The sequence below is a fragment of the Heptranchias perlo genome, chromosome 8, assembly GCF_035084215.1.
Source record: "Heptranchias perlo isolate sHepPer1 chromosome 8, sHepPer1.hap1, whole genome shotgun sequence".
NCBI classification, from domain to species: Eukaryota; Metazoa; Chordata; class Chondrichthyes; order Hexanchiformes; family Hexanchidae; genus Heptranchias; species Heptranchias perlo.
This window is the reverse complement of record NC_090332.1, coordinates 20,313,958-20,334,320: the sequence shown is the minus strand read 5'-3', so window position 1 is coordinate 20,334,320 and position 20,363 is coordinate 20,313,958. Positions and strand designations below refer to the sequence as shown.

General features: G+C 39.4%; 2 protein-coding genes across 5 annotated transcripts in view; one reads left to right on the top strand and one right to left on the bottom strand.

Annotated features, from left to right (window-relative positions):
• dync2li1 (dynein, cytoplasmic 2, light intermediate chain 1) overlaps positions 1-15,398 on the bottom strand; it is a 32,953-nt gene extending 17,555 nt beyond the window's left edge. Inside the window, exons 1-10 of one of the 2 annotated variants that reach the window (XM_067988298.1) lie at positions 15,303-15,398; positions 14,029-14,146; positions 12,588-12,622; positions 12,262-12,331; positions 10,204-10,292; positions 8,133-8,319; positions 6,358-6,426; positions 6,178-6,255; positions 1,837-1,916; positions 1,392-1,462 (exon numbers count right to left, since the gene is read on the bottom strand). In XM_067988298.1, the coding sequence (XP_067844399.1) occupies positions 1,392-1,462; positions 1,837-1,916; positions 6,178-6,255; positions 6,358-6,426; positions 8,133-8,319; positions 10,204-10,292; positions 12,262-12,331; positions 12,588-12,622; positions 14,029-14,146; positions 15,303-15,316 (811 nt within the window). In that variant the 5' untranslated portion in view covers positions 15,317-15,398. Of the gene's footprint in view, positions 1-1,391; positions 1,463-1,836; positions 1,917-6,177; positions 6,256-6,357; positions 6,427-8,132; positions 8,320-10,203; positions 10,293-12,261; positions 12,332-12,587; positions 12,623-12,961; positions 13,041-14,028; positions 14,147-15,302 lie in introns of those variants that run through there. The other variant, XM_067988299.1, reaches the window with a different exon arrangement.
• Positions 15,399-19,419: 4,021 nt separating this feature from the next.
• LOC137324463 (tetratricopeptide repeat protein 7A-like) overlaps positions 19,420-20,363 on the top strand; it is a 249,376-nt gene continuing 248,432 nt past the window's right edge. For all 3 annotated transcript variants that reach the window (XM_067988771.1, XM_067988768.1, XM_067988767.1), the window contains exon 1: positions 19,420-19,555. In XM_067988771.1, the coding sequence (XP_067844872.1) occupies positions 19,429-19,555 (127 nt within the window). In that variant the 5' untranslated portion in view covers positions 19,420-19,428. The remainder of the gene's footprint in view (positions 19,556-20,363) is intronic.

Below are 20,363 nucleotides of genomic sequence, written 5' to 3'. Positions count from 1 at the left end.
AAACAAAATTTGTTATTTGTAGAATGTCAGAAATTTCCTCTGATTCTGCTGTAGTATTTGACTGCAGATTTAATGTCTTTAGTTCTGATCGTTAATCGGAACTAAATGGCATTAAATCTACCTCCAGGTGCTACAGCATTTTGGGATTTTTAGTCAGTGAAATAATGTTGAATATACAAGTATTAGCAAATAAAAAGCAAAACTGCAAAATAAAAACTGAGACTGAAAATGCTGGAAGCACACAGCAGGTCAGTCAGCTTTTGTGGAGAGAAAAGACGATCCTGTACTATACAAGTATTAGCACTACAAAATACTGTATGAGATCAAAGGGCTCTCCTGACAGCTTAAATTCAGAACTGTATTGCTAGACAAGGAAGGTCCCAGGTTTGATCCTTCGGTCTATGCTGATTTCAGCTGGAATTCTACAATTGGCGTCAATACCCTGGATTAATAAGGCAGAAAAGAAAAAAAATCAGCCAGGGATCCCAACCTGGATAGCTACGTACTGAATCCCTGCTGGAAAGTGTGCTTATATGGATGTCAGGTGAGTATTGGATTGGAATTGAATTTTATGCCCTCCCTAGAAAATAGCCTGATGGCACTCACAGTCGCACTACTTAAACCATGAAATATTGTATTTGGAGCACATCTAAAGCCATTGTCATACTTTATCTTCACTTGTGCCTGCCATCAGCTTTCTGCAGCTTGCATCTAAATGCCTTGTGGCTCCCTGAGCTCCCACGAATGTTGGAAGAACTCTTTCCATGTGCCCTCTTTCTTCCCCTATATATTCCTGTCCTACTGAAGTCTTGTATATTCTTCACTAACTGTACACTGTTCACTGACTTGCTGGCAATAGTGAACCATCTCTTTTTGGATATTTATAAACAAGCTTAATGCAAGGAGTAAATAAAAATCATCCCCCAAAACATAATAATCAGAAATGTTGGGGGGGGGAAAATAGCAATAAATACGCACACTACTATAAAGGTCCCGTAAACAGTGCAACAAAAAAAAAACTTATTCCCCTTAAGAGTTACATTGGGTTGCAAAGAAAGCTCCTTGTGCCCAGTTTTCTAATTCTGGCAGGTCATAGTACTGACAAGCACTTGATGATCTCACCCAATTATAAAAATGTATTTTCTGAGAGGAAACTCTCTATTTTTCTTTCCAGGTCACACAGTTGGAGCTAAGCAAGTGGACAGGCAAATTGCTCCCAGACATTGGGATGTTGGGAAGTGAGTCCTAAAGGACAGCTTTCTACCTCCAATTTCCTCTTCTTGTGGGAAACTGAACCTGCATCCCAATGACGTGGCATTGCCAGTTGGATATTGTAGCCCCTCACCACCATAAATTACGTGTGGTAAAACATTTTTCTGTTGCTCGCTTACCAATCTGACTCAGTGAATCCAGCCCAGCTGGGACAAACAGCGGCTTGTTGTGCTCTACAGATACTGTTTTGCTACAAAACACAAAAGAACATTAGAGATTTTCAAGGATGGCATGTTTAATTCTTTAAAATGCTTCCCAAAGCAGTGAAAGGGAGGCAAAGAAAAACTGGCTGTTGGGGATGAGAGAGGGCTCCCTTCCTGTGTCACGTTAGTGTGCTTTTTGGGCTGGAAGACCAACAGGAGCAGATGGTATCCATTGAGGTGTGTAGAGGCTGAACTATCATTCCTTTTTGACAAGAATGAGAGTCAGTAAGTCAATGCTTTGTGCCACTTAATGCATGTTTCAAGTGTGGCAATGCACCAAGGAGCTATCTTCCTTATTAGCTTAAAGTAGTCAACACAACACAGACATGGGCATTGCAAGCGAAATATAAATGTTTCTCACCTTCTGTCAGTGCCGAATGCCAAATGGTTTAGGACAGACCGCATCTTAGACATCAAACTTTCTGATTTATTGCTGAAAAACTGAATATGGTACAATATTTTGGGATTTGCTTTGAATGTTCCTCTTCTAATTTCATACAAATTGATACAGTATTGATACATTGGTTGCAAGAAAGGCAAGATACAAAAGAATGGAAAAAATTACAAATGTGAAACTATTTTAACAGAATTAGGTTTTTTTCCCCTTCTTTTCCTATACCTTAAAGACTTAGTGACAGGGTGTGAAAGAACACTGTGTTGTCACCTCTGAACCTAGATTTAAATCTAGTCCAAAATGATGGAATGAAGGTTAAGGGGCCTACATAAAATGAGTTTGGCTGTCTCAAACCAACTCTTACTGATTGAGAGACCACAGCAAAGTTTGGTGCAAACTGGCAATCTTACTCAGAAGTCGCACAAAGATGACTGAACATAGGAACAGGAGTCGACCATTCAGCCCCTTGAGCCTGTTCTGCCATTTAGTGAGATCATGGCTGATCCATATCCTAATTCCATCCACCCTCCTTGGCTCCATATCCCTTAATACCCTTGGCTAGCAAAAACTATCGATCTCAGATTTAAAATTATTAATTGAGCTAGCATCTACTGCTTTTTGTGGGAGAGTTCCACACTTCTACCATCTTTTGCATGAAGCAGTGTTTCCTAACTTCTCTCCTGAATGGCTTGCTCTGATTTTAAGGTTATGTCCCCTTGTCCTAGACTCCCCCATCAGCAGAAAAAGTTTCTCTCTAAGTACCCTATCAATTTCTTTCAAAATCCTAAAAACCTCAATCAAATCACCCCTCAACCTTCTATATTTCAGGGAATACAAGCCTGGTTTATGTAATCTCTCCTCATAATCTAGCCCTCGTAACATTTTGGTGAATCTGCACTGCACTCCTTCAAAAGGCCAATATATCCTTTCTAAGGTGCAGTGCCCAGAACTGTATACAGTACTCCAGATGTGGTCTAATGAGGGGTTTGTATACTGTAGCAAAACTTCCACCCCTTTATGTTCTAACCCTCTAGTTCTAAAGGCTAACATTCCATTAGCCTTTTTGCTAATTTTTTGTACCTGATTGCTACATTATAGTGATATGTACATGGACACCTAAATCTCTTTGGACCTCCACTGTTCCTAGCTTTTGAACATTTAAAAAATACTCGGATCTATCCGTTTTGGACCAAAATGCATGACCTCATACTTACCATCTGCCAGTTTTGCCTACTCGCTTAATCTATCAATGTCTCTTTGTAATTTTATGTTCCCGTCTACACTATTTACTACGCCACCAATCTTTGTGTCATCGGCAAACTTGGATATATGTCTCCCTATTGTGTTATCTAAGTCATTAATAAATATAATGAATAGTTGAGGCCCCAGTACAGATCCTTGTGAGACACTCGTCACTTCCTTCCAATTCAACTGGAGTGAAAAGTGGAAAGATAGTTCTCTTCTGAGATTGAGGCTAAGATACGTTGTTGGAGTACTGTAGAGGAAACTTTGCTTTGCACTTAGTCCATCTTATAACCTGACCTAGAAGTGTTCAAATGCAGAAACTGGGGGCGATTTTCATCTTGCTATTGCCTTGTTTACACCTAAAATCAGGGTGGTAACAGGACCAAAATTGCACAGAGGATTGACTCACCAATTTACCATGGTTGTCTGTCCTAGGTATGGTAGGACCAGAGGGCAAGCATACAAAATAGGTAGGTAAAGAGTTAAGTTAGGTGCAAGGAAGTATTTATTTCCTCGGAGAGTCATCGACCTCTGGAAACTTAACAGATTTATGAGTGAAGAGAACATTCCCAGTTATAGAAGGTAAGTTATGATTGTGAACAGTTATGGGGGTGCAACCTCTTGGAGCTTTGCTCAATTACCCAAGGGTATCAGAGTGGAATTTCCCAGAGTTTTTCCTGAATCAGTTGCTTTTCTTTGGTCCTGAGACCAACTACCATGTTCTCCTGAACTGCTCGACAGTAGAGTGCCCAGGGTGATCAATAAACCCCTTAAGCTGTTGATACGTTCACTGGAAATAGTATGTGATACCTCATACTCTCTTGGTCTCTCTCTGACTGATGGTCTAACAGCACTCTGACAAGCCTTTTATTTTGAACTACAAACTATGAATCAGGTTTATGAAGAAATAAAAATCAACAGAAAAAAAGTTAGACAAGAGCAGAAAGATAAATCACAATAGTTCATTTAACTTACAAAATAAAATATCTTGAACCTCTCATAAATCTTAGAAGCAAGACTTAGTTTGGACCAATTGCCATGATGCAAAGTTTATAGAATCATAGAAAATTTACGGCACAGAAGGAGACCATTTGGCAAATTGTTTCTGCACTGGCTGAAAATTAGCCACCTAGCCTAATCCCACTTTCCAGCACTTGGTCCGTAGCCTTGTAGGTTACGGCACTTTAGGTGCACATCCAGGTACTTTTTAAATGAGTTGAGGGTTTCTGCCTCTACCACCCTTTCAGGCAGTGAGTTCCAGACTCCCACCACCGTCTGGGTGAAAAACTTATTCCTCAGCTCTTCTCTAATCCTTCTACCAATCACTTTAAATCTATGCCTCCTGGTTATTGACCTCTCTGCTAAGGGAAATAGGTCCTTCGTATCCACTCTATGTAGGCCCCTCATAATTTTGTACACCTCAATTAAATCACCCCTCAGCCACCTCTGTTCCAAGGAAAACAATCCCAGCCAATCCAATCTTTCCTGCTGAAATAGCTGAAATTCTCCAGCCCTGGCAACATCCTCGTAAATCTCCTCTGTACCCTCTCTAGTACAATCACATCTTTCCTGTAATATGGTGACCAGAACTGTAAGCAGTACTTAAGCTGTGGCCTAACTAGTGTTTTATACAGTTCCAGCATAACCTCCCTGCTCTTATATTCTATGCCTCGGTTAATAAAGGTAAGTATTTCATATGCCTTCTTAACCACCTTATCTACCTGTCCTGCTATCTTCAGGGATATGTGGACATGAACTCCAAGTTCCCTCACTTCCTCTATACCTCTCAGTATCCTCCCATTTATTGTGTATTCCCTTGCCTTGTTTGCCCTCCCCAAATGCATTACCTCACACTTCTCTGGATTGAATTCCATTTGCCACTTTTCTTCCCACCTGACCAGTCCATTGATATCTTCCTGCAGTCTACATATATATGAAATTGGATATTCATAGGGTAATCCACTGGTGCCAGCTAGTCAACTGCCCGGTGAAGCAGAAATTCACTTAAGAAAGCATTGCTATGGAACTCCAATTATACCCCCCTTTTTACTTTGAAGAATAAACAAGATAAAAAGGGTGCCTTTCCTCAATCAAATACAACTGGCAATCACAATCGGGTTCAAAGACCCAAGAGGTTCTTCTGATGTAATGTTTAAACCTATGGAATAGCATCTGATACAATGGGTGGCTGTTTCCCCCCTGGTAGATCAGCAATCCCAAACAATTAGCTGTATCTCCTTCTCGCAGCCTACAAATCAATGTTAACTGTTTCTATCACTTGTGTTGAACTTGGGTGTCTAACAGCTGATAGGCAGTCCACCCAAACATTGGTGACTCACTTTCCTTTGAAGTGGCAATCTGTACGTAAACCAGCAATGTGGATGCATAAACATACAAACCATCCAACCCCAGCAAGCAGTAATCAGTTTAAAGTGGTCCCAGTTGGCCAGCTACTAAAATTACAGAGATATAAAATATCGTAGTGTTTTATGACTTGAAAGCAAATGTATATCTCATCTATCACAAAACTATCACATTTTATAGGGTAATCTTCCAGAACTTCAGCTTTTCCTCAACACGCCTGTCAAGGTAGATGAAAACAGCTTCATATTTTCTGAAGCTACACCTGATATAAAGGACTTACAGAAGGCAAAGATCTTCAAGGCTACTGTAGGTGTGGAACGGAAATAAGAACACAACACAAAAGGAGGAAAATGATCCAGTGCTAAAATGGAGACCAAGCTGACTCGAGGACATTTCCCAAAACAAAATCATCAAAAATTGAGATTACTAGTAGAACTGCCAATAAGCTGCAATTTCTGGCAACAGGAGCAGATGATTGGGAATTGGTCTGGATCTACATTACTTGTGCGGTGTGGAAATGGGGAGGGACAAATTGCTTTCATAACTGTAAGCAAGGCTCTTATAAGGGACACTGTCTCTATGATCTTCTTGTTCTTTGATGATGAACTTATCCTAGGGATAAATGAATGAGGAACCATTAAGCATTTACCAACAGGGAGACTGATTACAAATATCACCATTTAAATAATCCAAACATACCAATAGTGAAGCTCCATAGTAGTGGGCCACAAAGCGAAGAGTCTTGCAGATTACTTTTCTCTTTTCAGATTCAAAATCCTACAGAAAGAACCCACAAATCAACAGAACTATAGCTTTCACAATAGTAGCTAACATATGGAAATACATCAATTAAAACTAAAAAAATAAACTGGACTGTACCTGAAAAATATCATACTTGCTCCCAATTATAACAAGAGGAACGGGAAATGGATCAACTAGTTCCCAGTCCTGTTGGAATTTTAAAAAAGAGAAACACAAAGATAAATGTATTTTGGTGCTTAAGGAATGTATACATCTTGATACTGCTATATATAAAATAGCTAGACAAGTCCATATAGTCAAAATATCTGGACCCCAAATCCAACTCAAACAAGTCACTGAAGACCCACTCAATTAAGGTTGAAGTCAAATGAGATCCTACTAAAAGGTTGTGACAGCTCTCGCAAAGAGCTAACATAGACACAATAATCCAAAAGACCTGCTTCTACACTATAAATTTCTATGGACAGATTCCAGTTCATTTTACTCTAGAAAGATTAAAACAAAAGATTAAAGCTGATCCTATTTTACATCAGGATGTTTGAAATGGAAGGGGTACATGTAGCAAATAGCGTACCACAAACACATTTTGAAAGAGGGTCTTTCAAAATTCACACTTGACATGGAATAACCTTTGTGGGGGAGATAGTATTTTGAAGCCATTAGCAGCCTCTTTTAAAATTGTTTACAGAAGTACTTCCAAAATGATAAATTATTTAGCAATTGAATATGTGTGTGTGTGTGTGTGTGTGTGTGTGTGTGTGTGTGGCGGGGGTAGGGTTTTATCACAATACTGCCATTCACGGGAAGGTTTAATGACAATTTGATTGTTATCTTTAAGAATTGGAATGGATAAGAAAGAATTTCCCATTCACATTCTGAAATAAGAACCGTCCAGTGTACAAGAAGCAAGGTTTGAATATCACCATGTCCCATATCTAAAAGCCTGGTTATGGATTGTGCATGGTAAGAAATGTCACATTGGAATGGGAGGCAGCTATTGAGAGGGAAAGGGGAAATGTACCTACATATGTGCCGGATTCATAACCAATTCTGGAGATAACTCCAAAACCGTAGTAGCATTGTGGTATCCTTAAAAAGACTTCCGTATTTGGGTTTGGGCTGCATAGTTTTTAAAAAAATCAAGACTATGGATCATCCAGGACCGGTCACATTATACAGGGATCACTAGTGAATAAGTAGCATCTTCACAGGATGAATTAAAGAATAATGACTGGTGCAAGACATCAATGTGGATGAGTTAAGTTTCTCCACAGTTTGACTTATGCTGACCTAAATAAATCTATACTCTTATTAAAAATCTAGTGTCTGTCCTCACTTCCTGTCTACAATAGCCTACTTCCTGTTAACTTTTTCTGTTATAAATATCTATGTCCATATTTATAATGGAAACTGTTTATGTAAACTAACCACGGTGTAATTACACTCTCCCACCAGTAGTGATGCTGTAGCACTTCAGTTTTGCATTTCCCAGCTTCTCAACTTCTCTACTTACTAAATTGCTATAAATTTTGCTATTTAATTCTAAATAATAATATAAAAATCAAATTATATAAAAATAACAGATGAAGGACTTTAAAATGGGGACTGACTTACATCTGTGTAAAGAATCTTACCACACCAGGGATTCTTTACATTTGTCAACCCCAGTCCATCACCGGCATCTCCACATCATGGCTTACATCTGTGTGATCTACTCCAATTTTCCCCTATACTCTAACCCTGCTTAATCTGAAAACTACACTGGGTCTTGACTCCCCACGCACCGGCTTGTACTGAACAAAATAAACTCAGCACTAAATACAATTCTTTATTTAAGTGAAGTTCTGAATGTTAGATTACTGATATATAAAGTGCTCTGATGCTAGACTCACCGGGTGATTCCTCTGCAACATTTTCCAGGTCCTTTGCTTGATCTCATTTACATTTATGGAATCTTTTTTGCTCAGTTCATTTATAGCTGCGTTTAGATGGTTCCTTGTCACAATCAATAGTTTCTCCATGCTTGGCCATAGGTCATTGGGTTTGGAAAGATCCAAAACCAAAACAACAGAAAGGGTCCTAGTTGAATTGAAACATCACAAATGCCTTCAATTGCTTTCAATGCATTTAAAAATTGAAACACAGTAGAACCTTTCGAAAGGAGTTATTACACAGATCTCCATGTAATATCACATCCATCTAAGCTGACTACAAGTAGCAAAGTTGTGAATTCGGCTGGGCTACCCAGCAAATTGTATGGATATGGTATCTCACCTATGTTGCATAGTTTTCTTATCCTGAGGAATGCTTATGCATTTTGTGGTTGAATAAGTTGTTGTGTTTATATGACATATGAAATGTAGAAGGGCATGAGTGTGGATGAGGAAACTAAATGGACAGCAAAGCTGGATAGTAACTAAATGAAAGGCTTTTATCTTCCTGTAGTTTTGACGGTGGTGTTCATTTTGTATGTAAGGTTTGGTGCGATTGGCTTGATCTATTGTGGTCCAGGGCCATTTAAGCAAATTTATATTGTAGCCACGCCACAGGAAAAGCGCTGCTACACTGACAAGATCACACTGATTTAGAGACAACAACCACGGTGTAGGATGAAACCGGGTTTAGTGAGACAAATAACTTCATATAATCAAGAGATGGCTGCCTCAGTGGTACGAAGTCAGTTTTTTGAAACATAGACTGCAGTGAAATTTAAGTTACATTGAGCTTTCTTAGGATCACACCATATACTTCGGTAAATTAGTTGTGCTCAACCATGATTCCACTCATATAAAAGTGTCCCACCTCAAGAATTGAGGAAGATGTAGGATTAATTGAGATAAAAGACTTTGTCTACATAACAACAGTCACTATCACTTCAAAGTAAAAGTGGATGTGAAGTGGTTTGGGACATTTTTGAGACACAAAATAAGGCATTACATAAACGAAAGTCTTTTTTTCCTTAAGGGAAGAATGTTAGGTGGGCTGTTGCACCTGGCTTGCTTTCATATCTGCAATTAGTTCAATTTTTCTGCTGTGAAATATAGGTGTTGTCCCATCGCCCTAAGCTTTGGAAGTCCTTCCCTGAACCTCTCCGTCTCCCTCTCCTCATTAAAACCCACCCCTTTGATCAAACTTCTGGTCACCCCACCTAATATCTCCTTCTTTGGCTCAATGTCAATGTCTGTCTTATTATGTTTCTGTGAAGTACCTTGGGGTGTTATTCTACATTAAAGGTCCTATATAAATGCAAGTTCTTGTTGTTGTGTAGCTAGTTAAAGACAGCTCTGAGGCACATAGCAATGGAAGGGAGAACCTCACTTACAATTCCCCACAAAGTAAATATGTAACCTCTGCTGAGTGAATCATGAAAGGCGCCAGCAAAGGCCAGATGTTTCTTCATATAAAGGGAAGACAACCAGTGGGCAAAGTATCTCAATGTGGTCTTGTGAACATTTTAGGAGTTCAGCTAGAGCAGCATTAGTAGAGTACTGGGATCTATTTTCTTACTTGCCTAGCCTCCAGAGGAGAAAGTTGAAGGGGACAAAAAAGGGGGGAGGAAAACAATATCAATATTCTGAAAAATCGATAATGTAGGCACATAATATATCTTTAGTGCAATGAATAGCTATATAACACATACAGTACAGCTTTTGGTTTAAAAATAAATTATAGGTTTTAAATAAAATTGCAACAAACATGGGTGGAAAAGCCCACTGAAGCACCACAGTGGCAGAACAAGGGCCATACGATTCCCCCATGCAAACATCAGCCTCAGCATGGGTTTATACAACTTTGGTGAGGTACTAAGCAGTTGCCAGGTACTTCCCCATGATAGAGCAAAATAAAAAGCAAAGTGAGGATAAAAATTTGCAACACAGAAATTCTGGTAAAAACAGATCTTTGATTTGCATACTGATATTTTTCTGGTATTATTTAACCTCAGAACCACACAGCAACACAAACCTTATGCTGTCGACAGTGATTGGAATCTGAGCAAGATCAGATAGCGATGTTCCACCACCTAGTTCCCAAAAATGAGCAATGTCCTTTGGCTGTAAAACAGTTTTCAATACAAAGACAGATGAGGTACTTAAAAATAAACTTATACTAACACAGTAACATATAAAATCCCATGTTGATAGTTATCATTTGCTTCAATTATATGAACTTTTTTCCTAAAAAGAGGCACGATGCCAATCCAGTAATGATTTTAGATTGGGCAAATGGTTATCTGCAGCCCTTATATGCTTGTGAAGTTTCTGTAATATTCTACCACTAGGTAGCATTAGTGTACCTTGCTGCACACAAAAAACAGAAAATGCTGTAAATACACAACAGTCCCATACCATCAGGGTAATGTTTTGGGTGTAGACCCTTGTCAGAACTCAGTTCTTCAGACCCCCAGATGGGTCTACAGCCAAAATGTCCACCTGGAATTTATTTCAGATTCCCAACATTCCTTTACTCTGTAGCTTTTATAATAGTTGCAAATGATGCCGATGCCCTCCAGTGGCAGAACATTGATAATACTGATGAAATAAATATCAATAGCAATGCAGTTGCAATTTACTTTAAGGCTAAACCAGATTAAGAAAACAAATTAAAATTTATGATGATTATAGGCTACAAAGTATTGTAATTATTAAAATCCCATATCATATAGATGCATTCAGTGTGAAATCTCAATAAAATTTCACAACTAGAGACAAACCCCTTTTCAAAAATTTGAAGGGCACATATTATTTGCATAAATCTTTCAATCAATAATCATCATTGATCTCATTGAAACATATAAAATTCTGACAGGGCTAGACAGACTGGATGCAGGGAGGATGTTTCCCCTGGCTGGGGGGGTCCAGAACTAGGGGTCACAGTCTCAGGATACAGGGTAGGACATTTAGGACTGAGATGAGGAGAAATTTCTTCATTCAGAAGTTGGTGAACCTGTGGAATTCTCTACCACAGAAGGCTGTGGAGGCCAAGTCACCGAATATTTAAGAAGGAGCTAGATAGATTTCTAGACACAAAAGGCATCAAGGGATATGGGGATAGAGCAGGAATATGGTATTGAGATAGAGGATCAGCCGTGATCATAACGAATGGAGGAGCAGGCTTGAAGGGCTGAATGGCCTACTCCTGCTCCTTTTTTCTATGTTTCTAATAAATTAATGGATACATATACCCAAAAGTTGTATACATACCGTTTTTTAAAATCAGTCCCTAGATTTATCTTTAAAAGTTATGTAGAGGCAGTTTAGAACAGACTATTTCTGTAGAATTTCTACACAATGATACAAAGTTCTGCTCCATTGACCTTATGAAAGGGAATGATTGGCAGCATTCCCCATTCAGACCATCACTACGGCACATCTGCATGTGAAATATTATGCAAACGGCTGCTCTTAGGCTCCTCTAATTATACATTTTGGATCAAGTTACCCCTCTATGAACCTACTCATACTTCAGTGTAACAGATTCTCAATGCCTTCAATAATATAATTGTGACAGTGTCTATATTACAAGTATCATAACATTATTGTTTGAAGCAAAATAGGCTGTCCTCAAGAGACACTGCCACCATGACAACTACATCCAATCAGCATACGGCTGTGTCAAATCTATTATTTCTTTGAGGCATGTCAGCTTATAAAAAATCTGTAACTCCTATCAAAGATCATATGTGGATGTAGCACATATTACAAGTGATGGTCTGGGGACCTTCAGGGAAAAATCACAGTCCAAATTAAGTGGGATCTAATTAAGGCTTTTAATCCAATTTAGCAGAAGAGAAATACCGTAACTGGTAGCCTGTGAAAGAATAGTCAGGAGCGCAATGACAATTTTTTTTTATTTATACCAAGATCTATGGTGGTTGGTAGGGGGAGGGAGAGGGGGAATTTAAAGAAAAGAGTTGAATTTAAAACATTGCTAAAACAAATATGTATACCACCTTATAGACCCTCAGTACTGGTTTGCCGCTTGGAATGAATTTGCATTTAACACAATAATGTCAGTACATACTGTGTTATGTCCTTTTGCTCTTCTTCCAAAAGTATATTCCAAAGCTAATGTAGGCTTGGGGACTTCATCTCTGCCAAAAATAAGTTCATCACAAGCATTAGAATCATATTTATTCAGCACTGTATTATTTTAAAGTTCAAATAGTTTTTCCAGACTTAAAATGGCAACATAAACATAATTAAACTAAACCCAGGTCTAACAGAGAGCAACTGTCAACAAGTTAATCTGAGGTAGTTTCAAACCCACATTTTAGGATGGAAAGACAATGTGCTAACCCACTGTGCCACTCAGTCCACCAGATTTCAAACTCACAAATTAATACATACCTGTCAAGAAATCGGAGTATCATTGTAGTTTTTCCCTGTAAAACAAAATACAAATGACAAGCAAGTCATTTTGTGCATGTACATATACACATGTATTTTTTGTTAACGAGTAAAGTTAGCAATGCTCACAAACAACCTGCTCTGGAAATTGCTTATGAAGCATAATTTGCCAAAAATAAGCATGTAAATATTGCCTGTTGATTATTGAAACTTTTGCACCATAACTGACCTAAACTATGTAGTCGAGAGAGGTGGTGACCTGCATATTAGCCTCTATTAATGCCACTTTGAACTGAGCACCAAGAGATATATGAGAGCACCTCAGGGAAACTCACACCCTGATATTCCTTCCCTCCTTGTGGGAAGCACCTCACCTCTCCTTGGTTGATTCCCACAGCTATGAGGCAGAGTAGTGTGCAGGAAAATTGAACCTATATCTCACTCACAGATTTTCTGCAATGGAAGAGAGGCAAGAATAAACAATAAATACAATACCATCACTGTGCATCTTTCAAAATGATGCAAATATGAATTTTTCAAAATGGATGTTAAATTCTTTAGTAACAAAAATGTTTCAATTTGTGATCTCCCCTAGAATTCTCCATATGATGAATCCCCATCAGGCTAACAAGAGGAGGCACTTCCAAAAACACATAAGCACATACTTAGGGGCATGGGAACAGGTCTTGGTCTGGGAATAGAGCATTACATGAGGATATTTAAAGAGAGAGGAAATACCACTGTTGCAGTTCTGGCCTTCATCCAACACTCTTTTTAGTTCTTATTCACATTTTACTTCAATTACTGAAGTTAAAAAATTATAGCTCACTTTCTTTTTTAACCTTAACGTCTCCAAAGGCAGATATTGCAGACAGGCCGATATTTCCAATAAACTGAATCTTATAGTGAATGGGATGTAGATGCCTCAAGGATGACCTTTTATCAGTGGGTTAGTAAGGAAATAGAAAGCATCGCCCATTATACAGTCTCTCCAATAGGTGGCAAAACACCCTGCTAAATGACAACTCAGACTAAAATGAATTCAAATTTATAATAATACAAATCAACAGATAAAATAGCAATACAGTACTTAGCTGTAACTTTAAAGAACTTCTTGAGACCAACATTTTATGGAATTCTTCAGTTCCTTTTTGCAACATCCCTTAACTGAGATTTGGATGGACGTAAGCATGGAAACTAGTTCTGGCTCACCACTGAGTAACTGACACGCTGATTTTCCATCCCTACTTGTGGAGAAAGAGGTAGCTTTCATTCAGCACCTCATCTGACAGTTCAACTTAGATTGGAATTACAGATGCTACTCTGCAACATGGGTGCTAGAGTCCACTGCAACAATGGAAAATTCTACAGTAGTACTTTTTTGAGGGACATACCGCAAATGCTATTCTTTAGCTTTTGGCTATCCTACATTGCAGCTTACCCCACTTTTAGTTCCCAAGAAGAATACAGATCTTTCCCTGATTTCCAAGTCTTCTCCATTTTCCTTGTCCTCATTCTTGTTTGAAACTTGAGCCATAGCTATATCCCAGAGAGTGTCACTGTAGATGGAAAAAAAGATGCCCACACAAAGAATATTGCAAAACTAGAGAAGTAAGCATACCAAAACATTTGATTCTCTGGCAGTAATACAGTAAATGATTTCAAGACACTTGTACCAATCATAAAAAATTATACAGCAAAAAATATTAGTTTAACAGACCCTTCAGCACGAGTTGAAAATGAGTTTCTATCCAAGATGTTAACTTCTTGATTTTTGTGTTTTTAAATGCTGACAAGCTTGCTTGTACTATCAGTATTTCCCATTTTTATTTCAATTTTCCAATATTTTCCAATTCTTCTTTTTACATCTACACTGCAAAATATTCCGACCTTTAGTTTTAAAAATTGACAAACATTTAAATTTTGTATAGGATGCTCTCTCTCTAAGAAATACTGACTCTTTGGGATGATTCCCTAGGATGATACCAAGAGGGGAAGTTAAGGAACTAGTACTGTACGCACCACAGCAGAGAAGGTTAAGGAAGGGGTCTTTAATATCTTTGAATGAGACCATCCAGGCGGATGTAAAAAATGTCATTACACCGTTCAAAGAAGAGCAGTGAGTTCTCTCAGTTTCCTGACCGACATTCATTACACAACCAAAATAGATTATCTGGTTATTTATCTAATTTGCAGGCCATTACTGTGAGCATTTGCCTATGAAACAGTGACTACACTTCAAAGTAATTCAGTGGTTGTGAAGTGGCTTGAGACATCCCAAGAATGTAACAGGCAGTAAATAAACGCAAGTTTTTTCCCTTCTATCCCAGTGTTCAGAATTTTGAGAGGACAAATAGTCAAAGATTATTTCCACTGGTTGGTGAACTGGTAACAAGGGGCATACATGCAGGATTAGTAGAAGCATACAGAAGGAGGTTAGGAGGAAATATTTTCACAAAAAGTGTATTAAAATATAGAATTCATGATCCCAAGTGGCTAGTCACAGTCACAGAAGTGAGGTTTTAGGGCTTGGAAACGGATTCAACAGGTCTCTGGCTCCCATGCAGGTTTAGTGGCGCCGACACGATGGGACAATGGAATGAAATCCCTAAGATTTTAAGCCCCTTATGTGCCCTGCCTCAGCCTCCTTCCTGTGTGCCGCCCCTCCCTTTGTGCTGAGGCCGCTGCTCAGCGAAATCATCACTAACTATTCACCTCGACCGGAACATCCTTCCCGGTTAGAGCATCACCCGCTCTCGGGCCTCCTTCACTCCGAGTCCAGGCCCCGCTGCTATGGAAACCGTGCTCTGGCTGATGAGTTACGACGTACGTTCTATGACATCACACGCAATTTCCCCGGAACTCTGGGAATTGTGGTTCAATGATCGAGTGACGTCAAATTGGAAACAACAGGGTGAGGAAAACTGCAAGTAGGACAGTGAGAGTGAATTATATTCAATGTGCACTGCGTGTTTTAGAATAACATCAGAATTAAAAAGACTGTACACTGCACACTAGAGTCCATAAATATATGTTGGTCACCAATAAAGAATTCAGGAGAAACGTCTATACCAAGAAAGTGGTTAGAATGTGGATCTTGCTACCACATGTAGTGGTTGAGGCGAATAGCATAGGTGCCTTTAAGGGGAATCTAGATAAGTACACGAGAGAGAAGGGAATACAAGGATATGCAGATAGGGTTAGATGGAATAGGGAGGGAGGAGGCTCGTGTGGAGCATTAACACCGGCATAGACCAGTTGGACCGAATAGCCTGTTTCTGTGCTGTAAATTCTATGTAATTTTATGTAACGTTAGTATTGAAAAGACTGTGCTGCGTGTTTTAGTACAACATCAGGATTAAAAAGACTTCACTGCATGTTTTAGTGTAATAGGATTATAAACACAACTGCATGTTTCAGTATAACTAGTAGTTATACTGAATAGTTGCCAACTATTCCTGGAGGTTTCACCACATGATCTCTCACATCCCGAAGCATCATCCGGTCAAATATATCTAATATTTTCATAACTAATAAACAAAAGTGCTCAAAGAAACTTAGGATTGCTCGCAATAGTGTCCAGGAGGTTAATCTTTAATTCCTTGAGACTCCAGGACAATCCTGGAGGTTTGGCAACACTATTAACCGGCAACTAGGAATGGGTAATACATGCTGGCTTTGCCAACAACACCCACATCCTGAGAATGAATTTTAAAAAATCAGATTAAAAACAGTATAATGCATGTTTTATTATAACATCATGATTATAAGCACTATTCTTCCACCACCAAGAAGGACAAGAGCAGCAATACCGTTGGTATAGAATCGCCTCCAAGTTCCCCTGCAAGTCATACCTAGGGTTGTCAACCTTCCATGATTATCCTGGTGTCACCAGGAATTAAAGATTAATCTCCTGGACATTTCTGGGAGCAACCCAGGAGAAAAATCATAGGAGCATTAAAAAAAATGTGTTTTTGTTTATTTTCTTTGAACAATTTCTTTTATTAATTATGATGGGAAAATAGACTGTTTAACTGGGAGGGGCAGTTGGAAGCGTGTGGCCATGTGATGAAACCTTTAGGAATACATTCAAACAAAGTTGGCAAACCTAGTCACAACTCATTCTAGCTTGGACATATATCACCTTTGCTTCATCCTCCCTGGGGCAATAACCTGGAATTCCCTACCTAACACCATTGTTGGAGCACCATTACCACAAGGACTGCAGTGGTTCAAGGATAAGGCCTACCACCACCTTCTCAGAGCAACTAGGGATTGGCAATAACTGCAGCATTATCCACATCCCAAGAAAAAAACACCGTGCACTGCATATTTTAGTATAATATCAGGATTACAGATACTGTGCGGCGCATGTGTATTATAATATCAGGATTAGAAACCCTGTGCACAACGTGTTTTCCTTGTTGATGCATTGTACCTTTTATTATAACATCTGGAATATAATTACTGTGCACTGCTTGGTTTATTATAACATCAGGATTATAAACACTGCACTGCATGTTTTAATGTAACATCAGGATTATAAAAACTGTGCACTTCATTTTTTATTGTAACATCAAATTTTAAACATTGATGTTCTGCATGTTTTATTATAATATTGGGATTATAATCACTAAACACTGCTTGATTTATTATAACACAAGGGTTATAAACATTGCATATTATATTATGACTCCTGGATTATAAACACTATTTTATTATAACATCAGAATTAAAAACATTGATGTAGTGCATGTTTTATCAAATCATCAAAAACAACAGGAAACAAGTATGTGTGCTATTTTATAATAAAATGATTAAGAGATCATCAATGAGCAAAGTCTACAAAAACCAACACTGTCCACCCAATAATTTTCATTTTTTAAAAATCTGAGTTTACTTCAATGAGGCACGATCTCCAGCTTTACATTCCACAAAGAACATAGAGCAAAATATATTTCTGATTATGATATTTCACAACAACAAAGATCACATCCAAGTCATTCTATATTTTACAATATTAGCATTTGTATTTGGCAATCTTAATATTTTATGTTGAGTGTGGCACCAAGGAGCCCTAGTAAAATTGAAGTCAATGGGAATCAGGGGGAAAACTCTCCAGTGGCTGGAGTCGTACCTAGCACAAAGGAAGATGATAGTGGTTGTTGGAGGCCAATCATCTCAGCCCCAGGGCATTGCTGCAGGAGTTCCTCAGGGCAGTGTCCTAGGCCCAACCATCTTCAGCTGCTTCATCAATGACCTTCCCTCCATCATAAGGTCAGAAATGGGGATGTTCGCTGATGACTGCACAGTGTTCAGTTCCATTCGCAACCCCTCAGATAATGAAGCAGTCCGAGCCTGCATGCAGCAAGACCTGGACAACATCCAGGCTTGGGCTGATAAGTGGCAAGTAACATTCGCGCCAGATAAGTGCCGGGCAATGACCATCTCCAACAAGAGAGAGTCTAACCTCCTCGCCTTGACATTCATCAGCATTACCATCGCCGAATCCCCACCATCAACATCCTGGGGGTCACCATTGACCAGAAAGTTAACTGGACCAGTCACATAAATACTGTGGCTACGAGCAGGTCAGAGGCTGCATATTCTGCAGTGAGTGACTCACCTCCTGACTCCCCAAAGCCTTTCCACCATCTACAAGGCACAAGTCAGGAGTGTGATGGAATACTCTCCACTTGCCTGGATGAGTGCAGCTCCAACAACACTCAAGAAGCTCGACACTATCCAGGATAAAGCAGCCCGCTTGATTGGCACCCCATCCACCACCCTAAACATTCACTCCCTTCACCACCGGCGCACTGTGGCTGCAGTGTGCACCATCCACAGGATGCACTGCAGCAACTCGCCAAGGCTTCTTCGACAGCACCTCCCAAACCCGCGACCTCTACCACCTAGAAGGACAAGGGCAGCAGGCGCATGGGAACAACACCACCTGCACGTTCCCCTCCAAGTCACACACCATCCTGACTTGGAAATATATCGCCGTTCCTTCATTGTCGCTGGGTCAAAATCCTGGAACTCCCTTCCTAACAGCACTGTGGGAGAACCGTCACCACACGGACTGCAGCGGTTCAAGAAGGCGGCTCACCACCACCTTCTCGAGGGCAATTAGGGATGGGCAATAAATGCCGGCCTTGCCAGCGACGCCCACATCCCGTGAACGAATTTTAAAAAAGCCACAGGATGCACTCGCCAAGGCTTCTTCGACAGCACCTCCCAGACCCGCACCTCTACCACCTAGAAGGACAAAGGCAGCAGGCACATGGGAACAACACCACCTGCATGTTCCCCTCCAAGTCACATACTATCCCGACTTGTAAATATATCGCCGTTCCTTCATCATCACTGGTTCAAAATCCTGGAACTCCCTTCCTAACAGCACTGTGGGAGAACCTTCACCACACGGACTGCAGCGGTTCAAGAAGGCAGCTCACCACCACCTTCTCAAGGGCAATTGGGGATGGGCAATAAATGCTGGCCTCGCCAGCGACGCCCACATCCCATGAATGAATAAAAAAAACCCGATGCCAAGTAAATGGTTAATTAATTTAAAGGAGGTATATGCATTTTCAAAATAAGAGGCTTATGGAAAATTGACTGTTTTATTTGTTCTAAGAACTTTTTTTCTTAAAATTTCCAATATTTTCCGTTTGAAATTTATCTTCTTGAGAGGAAGCTTTGGGGCAAGTCTCAAAGTTTCGTTTCTGGTTTTAAAAGCAAGGCAAAACTACAACTCCCAGCGTGCTTTGAGCTATAACGCAGGCGCGGTGGGTGTTTTGGGTGTTTGGCAGTAGTTCCTTGTCTGGTGGTACAAACTGCAATGGCTTCCAGGATATCATTTTCACAGTACAAATTAGAGGCAGAAATAGAAAAATGCAGGGGAGAATGTCAATGGGACAAAGTCCAAAATCTTGTGAAGCAACTTTCACCCAAAGCTTCGGAGAATGGTAAGTTATGTTCAACTTTTTTCCGAATTCTAAGTGGCAATACGTTGTCTGTGTTGGAACAGTTTGTTGACCTTTGCTCTTTAAATTTTATTTACAATTCGAAAAGTTTATTTTAAGAATGAACATTCAAAGTTGAGAAAAGATTGTTTTGGACAGTCCATGGAGATATAAATAAGGAGATTTGCAGTAATCGCTGTGTAAAAATTGCATATTGATCTGCAGAAATCTGAAGAAGATGTTATGTATTGCATGAATAAATAACTTTTTTGTTTTTAGCGTGCATTCTCATTTTCTCCATTAACTGTATTGACTTTAGAGATACAAACGGCAGAGACTTGTTACAGTACTTCTCTTTTGCTGTTGATTTTTCTTCATAATTACTTACATATGGGACTGTCACATTTTCTTGGTTATTTTAAAATCTAATTTTTTTTTGCATTCATACATATCATGTTGAAATAACCACGGTTGCATTCATATTACAGCTGTAACATTGGTGTGAACTGGTTTTGCTTTACAAGGATGCTATAATTATAGTGTAACTTTAGCTTGAATATAGTGTCAGGGCTCCCTGACTTGACAGTGGAACAACTGGAGGGAGAATTAAATAAGTATTTGGAAAAAAAATCAAAAAGATATGGGGAAAGGGTTTAGAGGAAATAACTCCAGTTGAAGAGCTAGCACTGGCACAGATGTGATGGGCCATCTGTGCTGTCATCTCTAAGATTCTGTTCTTAAACCATGACCCTGCTCTTGCCCTGCCCAGTCCCAATCCTGGTCTAGTTTGGTTTTGGACTTGATAAAAAGC